General features: G+C 42.4%; 1 protein-coding gene across 1 annotated transcript; it reads left to right on the top strand.

Annotated features, from left to right (window-relative positions):
• The first annotated feature begins 222 nt into the window (after positions 1–222).
• LOC129853314 (uncharacterized) lies at positions 223–5,106 on the top strand. The gene is made up of 11 exons (XM_055919218.1): positions 223–383; positions 740–905; positions 1,046–1,220; positions 1,360–1,432; positions 1,615–1,733; positions 1,915–1,981; positions 2,114–2,479; positions 3,190–3,385; positions 3,606–3,769; positions 3,878–3,983; positions 4,156–5,106. Exons 2-11 carry the CDS (start codon positions 749–751, stop codon positions 4,248–4,250), a joined length of 1,518 nt encoding a protein of 505 aa, XP_055775193.1. The 5' UTR covers positions 223–383; positions 740–748; the 3' UTR covers positions 4,251–5,106.
• The last annotated feature ends 2,873 nt before the right edge of the window (positions 5,107–7,979 follow it).

Genomic DNA, 7,979 nt, shown 5'->3' on the forward strand with positions numbered 1-7,979 from the left:
TGCAATCAATGAATACTTCTAGCCTATAGCATACTTACTGCAATTAAAACGTTTAAAAATACAATGACAAAACTGGATCATAATTTGGTGTTGACACATTTACCATAACACCATATAATATAGTATGCCTAAAATGAGTCATCGGTATGGAAGGCTATGCAGAGCATCCTCCAAGAGATGATGGGTTTTGGTGTAAAAACTGACCAGCAGGTGGAGAACTAGTATGGAAGTGTCTCGCCGTTGCTTGGCAACGCAAGTTCTGACAGTTGGCTGTTCTTGGGTAGCTAGCTAGCAGAGTTGTTTACTAGCGACGTTTATTTTTATCTGGCTAAATTAGCCTAACATAGTTATTCCATTCATTTATCTAGGGTGCCCTACGCGAGGTACGTATGTGTTGCACTCGGATTGGGGGTTCTGCTCAATAAGCATTGCAGAGTTAATGTTACTGTAGAAATGGATGGCTGGCTAGCTAGCTACTAGTACACTAAGTTTCTCTTTAAAAAAGTAGTTTCCTTCCAATTAACGAGAAACAGACAGAGCACAAGGCCAGGTGCTTCTCCAAAAATGTTAGCGTCTCTGTTATAATATTCACAATAGCACATTAGCTACATAGATTGAACCAATGTAGCTAGCTATTATTGGGAATGCATTCTAAGTGGTATGCTAGTATGGACATTAGATAGCTAACAGTAGTATATGTACTACAGGACTAGCTACATGATTGCATTCTCTCACTCAGGTGTAGTCCATGGGCAGCCTTGCCAGTGAGGTTTTGGATGAGGCCCACTGTTTCTGGGCGATGTGCGCTCATCCTTGCTGCTGGGAGTCGGAGCAGCGCATTGCCAAAGGCGTCCCACACTACATAAAGCCAAGAACATCAGATGGGGGCAGAGCCACTGTAGATGGTAGGCAGTCATGTATTGCAATTCAATTTCTCTCCTCTCTTTCAAACACACACAGCAGTACTGTAAAATGCATTGAGCAGCTGCTGGCTCATATGGACCATATGTCAAAGTGGATTAACAGTGCTGTTCTTGCTGTTCAGTGGAAGAGTTTCCAACCCTTAGTGTGGTTAATGTATCGGAGTGGACTGAGGGCCAAAAGACCCCTAAAGTGAAGCTGCTTTACAAGACGCTTAGCAAGGAGAATTTTGCCACAGATGCCTCTCTAACTCTTCTCTCCAGCCAGTCACAAGCCCACCAGCGGGAGCATAACACAAGGTTAGTAATAGCCTAATAAGTAAATATAGTATATTGCCATTCAGTATACTGAAACAGAGAACAGAGTTATCATTTATAGTTGAAGTTTAAACAATGGATTTGCATAGGGGTCCTCCTACTCTCTAATTCTTCTTTGCAGTGCAGACCTTCACGTTCCAGGGTTAAACTCTGTTGACCATAGTCCTCGTAATAAACAACACAAGGAAGTAAAGGTTTGTCACAGTTACACAGAGAAAGTAGGCCTAAAGTCAGACGCAAGGCTTGCTGACTTTGTCTTACACCCTTTGTTGAAAACCAAAGAGGGAGTTTTTGTAGGCTATACTTTTCCATGGTGAGTAATATTGATCGGAGTATAGCTGATCCAGTGTAATGTCTGTTGTGGGTGTTATTGCAGCTCAGCACAGCTCAGATCAATCAGTTGGCCAGCTGTTCCAGTGCATCATGGGGCTCTGGCTCCCTAGTGATGTGGGTACCCAATTCCCAACACATCCCGCAGTGCCAAGCCCAAAACAGGTCACTTGAATTATTGTATTTGATGTTGATTGTATCTTTATTTTTCATCATACTCAGTCACCTTGTGCTGTACTTTTTATGTTGTAGACCTAGACCTTGGAAATTTGCATCGTTTGATTACCACATTACCTTTTTAGGCGTTAAACTTGGCAGATATGCAAATTGCCTTTTTTGATCACAGGCCTAAATCTCCCTATGTACCTGTCAAGGAGCTCATTTGCCTTCCGTCCTTAAAAACCTCAAAAATTGTGAGTACTATATTTACACAGCTTTCATAAATGGTTTGTGGCAGGTTATTTGTCTTTGTATTATATTAGTGTTAATGAATAGGCCTATTTCGTTAACCAGTTATATTTACTAGTCTCTCTTGTATATTATAGATCAGAAATCCAAGAATTCAAGTCCAAGAGTCCAAGGATGTGCGGAAGAGGGTGCCGTTCCAGCTGACAACATTGACGTCAAAGCCGAGAAGTGAGCATGGGTTGAGCTCCCCAGTGGCACAGCAAACTGTCCACCCAACAGACCTTGCTCTGGCCAAGCCTGACACAGACACTGACCCCAAGAGGGAGGAGGACGAGGCCCAGACCCAGGCTCATACCAGCCCACACCCTCCCCCAGAACCCAGGATCCCCAGTGCTTTCCTCCTCAGGAACAAGCCTGTGGTGTTCCACAGTGTCAGGGAGAGGGTACTGAGAAGACACACCCAGCAGGACCTCTCAACATACAAGTACAAACTGGACAGCAAGGTCACTCATACTATCATACTACTGTCTCATGGCATTCTCTTTTTACATAATGATTCTCTGCTCTGAGTATGACTGGTCTGTCTGATCATTAAAAGGCCTGTCTCCAGTGCTGTTTAATTTACATGTAACCAATAGCCATGAAGCATGTTGCTGCCTTTCAATCCATATTCATCAGGCTTGCTGAGTGGTTGAGAGAGGGGGAAAACCCTGCTTTGGCTCCACAGTGAGGGAGAGTCATGGGAGAGTGAGACTGGGCATTGGTTCTGGAGATGCAGGCCCTGATAGCTCCTATTACACTCAGCTTTTCTGCCTGGTTTTATAACTGTTTATTTTCTGTTTTCAGCATCGTGTAGGGAGTGGTCAGTAGTCACGTACTTCCTCGAACAGCCAATCTTTAGTCCAGGAAGAATGGAACAAATTCCTGCTCAGCTGTTGATAAATAAATGAAGAGTTTAAACTTAACTGAATTATTGCCAAATACATTGTCTGGGATGTATGCTACTTATTGTAGACAACACTTGTCTATTGTAATGTCCTGTTGGTGGGTGGAAATGAAGCGAGGAACCGCTAGTTTAGTCGAAAATATATATATTTTTGTAGAGTGTTACACTTGAATAAGGAAAATCTGGCAACCCATGTTGTTGTTTTGGTTGAGTTTTTTTTTTTAGCTCTATTTCCTTTTTCTTCTGTCTTCATGGCTTTTACTCTAGACTGGTGGGGGTGGCATTGACTGGGATAGTCTGAGAAGACAGACCTATCTGTGGAGGAAGCACAACCTTCCACCCAACCGTGACAGAGAGAAGCCATTTCCCCCAGAGGACATGACTGTCAGCCAGACAGGCTTTGGTTTCTACCCCATCCCAAAGGCCATGCTCCATCACGACCCAAGGAGCCCTCTGTCCAAAGGTAACACACTGGAGCTCTAGGCTGCATATTGTATGCAAGCCAGGACGCTGTGCCATGCTGTCACAAAGAGACTTACAGATTTGTAGATTTGGCATTGAATGGATCAAGGTGATCAAAGAACCACTCATTTGTAACAAACTTGTATATGTTTTTTGGTGTGATGCAAATAGAGAGAAAGTTTGCAAAGAATGTTGTTGAGGAAGATGTGTGTGCATTGCAGGTCCAGCTGTGTGGCGATGCCTGGAATGTGTGGATGGGATGTGGTGTGGCCATGGTGGTGGTCCACTGGCCTCCATATCCAAGTGCCTTAACTCATTGGTGTCAAACAGTTCCTACAAGTTCTGTAGCAGATCCAAACTCAGCTGTCAAAACCCCTTGCACCAAGTAATTGTCCGACTCTACACCTCTCAAAGCTAGCCAACACACTCAGAGTGAACCAATCAAAACCAAAATTCATCCCTGCATTGAAACTGATCTGACATGTTCTTTAAGCTCCTAGATGGAGATTACCTAAGTGATGTGGATCCAGGCAACAAGGGCACCATCGCTCCTCAGAACTCCATGATGTACCTTCAGGACACAGCTTCACACTACAGTGGTGAGTATATCAATACCGTATAGGATGGTTCTCAGTTTTTAATGTTGATATTTGTTATTGTATCGTCATTCATCTGCTACTTTTTACAATGTATGTACATTTGTACATCAGAAGTGTCCATATATGCAATATATTCTCAGATAATTTTCCTAATCTCCATGTGATTCCACAGACTGTCAAGGAGAGGATAAGGAATTTGGCTTATGCCCAGAGAGAGATGCTGAAGGAGGTCTAGGAGCCTTAGAGAGGCCAGGTAGGAGCTCTTAGGACAAAGGGCACAGGTCTTCAGGGTCCCAGCCATCCCCTCCACCCTCTAGCGTCAACTCCGATACCTATGGAGATGGTTAACCTTGAATATGAAGAGACTGACACTGAACGATCCAGGACTAAGATCCAGGAATAAACGTACTCATCATGCCTGTGAACATTCATATATTTCATCCAGAGCTATTCTTATGCTTTAGATAAATACATCTGGTAGCTTTCTTTTTTTTCATGTCAAGTATAGCCTAACATGGTAACGTAACAATATACACTAAGTGTACAAAACATTAAGGACACTTGCTCTTTCCATGTCATAGACTGGCCAGGTGAATCCAGGTGAAAGCTATGATTCCTTATTGATGTCATTTGTTAAATCCACTTCAATCAGTGTAGATGAAGGGGATGAGACAGGTTAAAGAATGATTGTTAAGCCTTGAGACAATATAGAAATGGATTGTGTATGTGTGCCATTCAGAGGGTGAATGGGCAAGATAAAAGATTTAAGCGCCTTTGAACGGGGTATGGTAGTAGGTGCTAGGCGCAGCGGTTTGTGTCAAGAACTCAACAGTTTTGTGTGTCAAGAATGGTCCACCACCCAAAGGACATCCAGCCAACTTGACACAACTGCGGGAAGCATTGGAGTCAATATGGGCCAGCATACCTGTGAAACGCTTTCGACACGTTGTAGAGTCCCTGCCCCGACGAAGTGAGGCTGTTCTGAGGGCAAAAGCGGGGGTGTAACTCAATATTAGGAAGGTGTTCTTAATTTCATGTTTTGTCTACTCAGTGTATGTTAACTTACATGATTTATACTACCTAATCCTTATTCAACAATCAATTAACATTTCTTATTCAGTTATGTCATGATTCAGTATTTAATTATTTGACATTAGTCAGCTTCATGGTAGCCTTGCATATCAGGATTGTAGGTGCTTCTCACCACAGGCTTTAAATGGAGTCCACCACCTTCATGGTTATGAGAGGGCACCAGGTGTCACTGTAGAGTCATCGAGGAAATTCCCAATTTGTCTGTTTTGATCAGTTGCCATTGCCAACCTCTAAATATTTCACTTTAAAACATAGTTAAAATGTGTTTTTATTATGATAAAATCGTCTACAAAAGATAAACTTGGTTCCACATATTTTGGGAGCTCTGTCACAACCGTGGCTCCTGTCCGTCCAGCAGCCCAAATATATACATTCGCCATGACAACTGAAAGAAGGGGCTCTGGGGTTAGATCACATCATAGGGCTAGGGCTATGGTTCAGTCAGTTTGTTTATGGAATAGTTGATGGTACCCCCTCGACTTTCCAGCTGCGCTCATTTCCGCTCTCTGTCCTTGGCCTAATTATGACTGCAGCAGCAGTCAGTGGTTTGTAATGTAGCAGAGGATGTGAAGGCCAGTGTTGGGTGCAGGAGGTTAGGCTAGCTGTGCTACTGCTAGTGGAGTAGACGCCCAGGAGAGGTTTCCTGCTGCTCTGCCAGGTGCTACTCCTATGAGTGCCTCAGTAACAGTACTTATTAAGCACGGACTCTCACTGTAACAAAGCTGGGTTGAGGAAAGAACTGGCTGAACTGAACCTGTCTGATGCCCTTTTTTACTTAAGTTCTCTCTGTAAAAGGCAAGGTTTTAAAAGCAGAAAGTACTACATGAACAAGTTATAATAGTGATGTGTTCAACATGTTTCTCTCTTACTCCCTTAACCCCAGAGCATCTCCTATCAGGGAAAGGCCTCTTTCTGCGGCGTATACATTATTGTATAGATTTTATTTGGTATTTCTTCCTGTCGTAAAGTCCTGTTTTGATTCAATTCACCAGGGCAGTGGTGGAAAACGTACCCATTTGTCATACTAGGGTAAAAGTAAAGATGCCTTAATAGAAAATGACTCAAGTAAAAGTGAAAGTCACCCAGTAAAATACTACTTGAGTGAAAGTTTCAAAGTATTTGGTTTTAAATATACTTATGTGTCAAAAGTAAATGTAATTGCAAAAATATACTTAAGTATCAAAAGTAAAAAGTAAAAGTATAATTAATTTCAAATTGCTTATTAAGCAAACAAAAAGGCACATTTTAGATTTGGATAGCCTGAGGCACACTCCAACACTCAGACATAATTTACGAACAAAGCATTTGTGTTTAGTGAGTCTGCCAGATCAGAGGCATTAGGAACGATCAGGGATGTTCCCTTGATAAGTGTGTGAAATTGGACCATTTTCCTGTCCTGCTTGCCATGCAAAATGTAATGAGTACTTTTGGGTGTCAGGATAAATGTATGGAGTAAAAAGTACATTGTTTTCTTTAGGAATGTAGTAAAGTAAAAGTTGTCAAAAATATAAATAGTGAAGTAAATTACAGATACCCAAAACAACTATTTAAGTAATACTTCAAAGTATTTTTACTTAAGTATTTTACACCACTGCACCAGGGTATAAAGAAGTCATTGATTAGGAATGACCTCAAGTAAGTTGAATGTCAGAGCAAACAAACTGGACTATTTTTAGGTGGCATAACACTGAATATTGGTCATTAGATATTAGTGCCTGCTGCAAGCTGCTGGATAACGAAGTATCTAACTACTTAAAGAAAGTATTGCTTAATGCTGTGAACTATGATAGTGGAGTGTGAATATCCAGTAGGCCTGACTCCCTTACCTGGACATACGTAGCTGTTTTATCATCAGCTGTAGATTGCATGAAATATCAAGTGTATGGTGGGTTACATTTTCTAGGCTATTACCAGCCTAGTGGCCCATTCAGTCACAGTAAGCTTTATGTGTTTGTGTCACCATCCTTGTTGGATAACCCTAGAACTTTCTGTTTACAGCTCTTTGCGATAAAATGTTCCCCTCTGAATCATAGGCACCACTGTGTAATGGTGCCACACAGCCCATCCCCCTCTCTCCTCCCCACTAACAGGACACTCTCTGTCATGCAGCTACACCAGCAACTCCCACACTAAAGTCCCTTTGAAATGCAAGTTAGATTTTTTTTTGTACTTAGTTTAATATGCAGTGTGCAGCTTAAGAACCCTCAGATTCACTGGAGCAAAAAGCAGTGTCAGTAGGTATGGTTGCCTTGGCCCATAATTTTATTTATTTATTTTACCGTTATTTTACCAGGTAAGTTGACTGAGAACACGTTCTCATTTGCAGCAACGACCTGGGGAATAGTTACAGGGGAGAGGAGGGGGATGAATGAGCCAATTGTAAACTGGGGATTATTAGGTGACCATGATGGTTTGAGGGCCAGATTGGGAATTTAGCCAGGACACCGGGGTTAACACCCCTACTCTTACGATAAGTGCCATGGGGTCTTTAATGACCTCAGAGAGTCAGGACACCCGTTTAACGTCCCATCCGAAAGACGGCACCCTACACAGGGCAGTGTCCCCAATCACTGCCCTGGGGCATTGGGATATTTTTTAGACCAGACGAAAGAGTGCCTCCTACTGGCCCTCCAACACCACTTCCAGCAGCATCTGGTCTCCCATCCAGGGACTGACCAGGACCAACCCTGCTTAGCTTCAGAAGCAAGCCAGCAGTGGTATGCAGGGTGGTATAATCTGTTTGTCTGATTTAATTTTTGGATTGGGAGGAGAATCAAAGTATTTTCAATTGATGTAGGCTATAAGTAGCCACAGTGTATTAGGTAAAAGGAAGGATTCATTTTGATATGGACTGTGTGTAGGTGGTCTGGATTCTCAGTTACGGGAGATGGTTTATAATGAATG

This window comes from Salvelinus fontinalis, chromosome 4 (assembly GCF_029448725.1).
Source record: "Salvelinus fontinalis isolate EN_2023a chromosome 4, ASM2944872v1, whole genome shotgun sequence".
In the NCBI taxonomy this organism is placed as follows: Eukaryota; Metazoa; Chordata; class Actinopteri; order Salmoniformes; family Salmonidae; genus Salvelinus; species Salvelinus fontinalis.

Coding starts and splice junctions, on each gene's coding strand:
- LOC129853314 (XM_055919218.1), top strand. CDS start 749: ATGGGCAGCCTTGCCAGTGAGGTTTTGGATGAGGCCCACTGTTTCTGG. Junction 3,386..3,605: donor AAGGAGCCCTCTGTCCAAAG/GTAACACACTGG, acceptor TGTGCATTGCAG/GTCCAGCTGTGTGGCGATGC. Junction 3,770..3,877: donor GTCAAAACCCCTTGCACCAA/GTAATTGTCCGA, acceptor ATGTTCTTTAAG/CTCCTAGATGGAGATTACCT.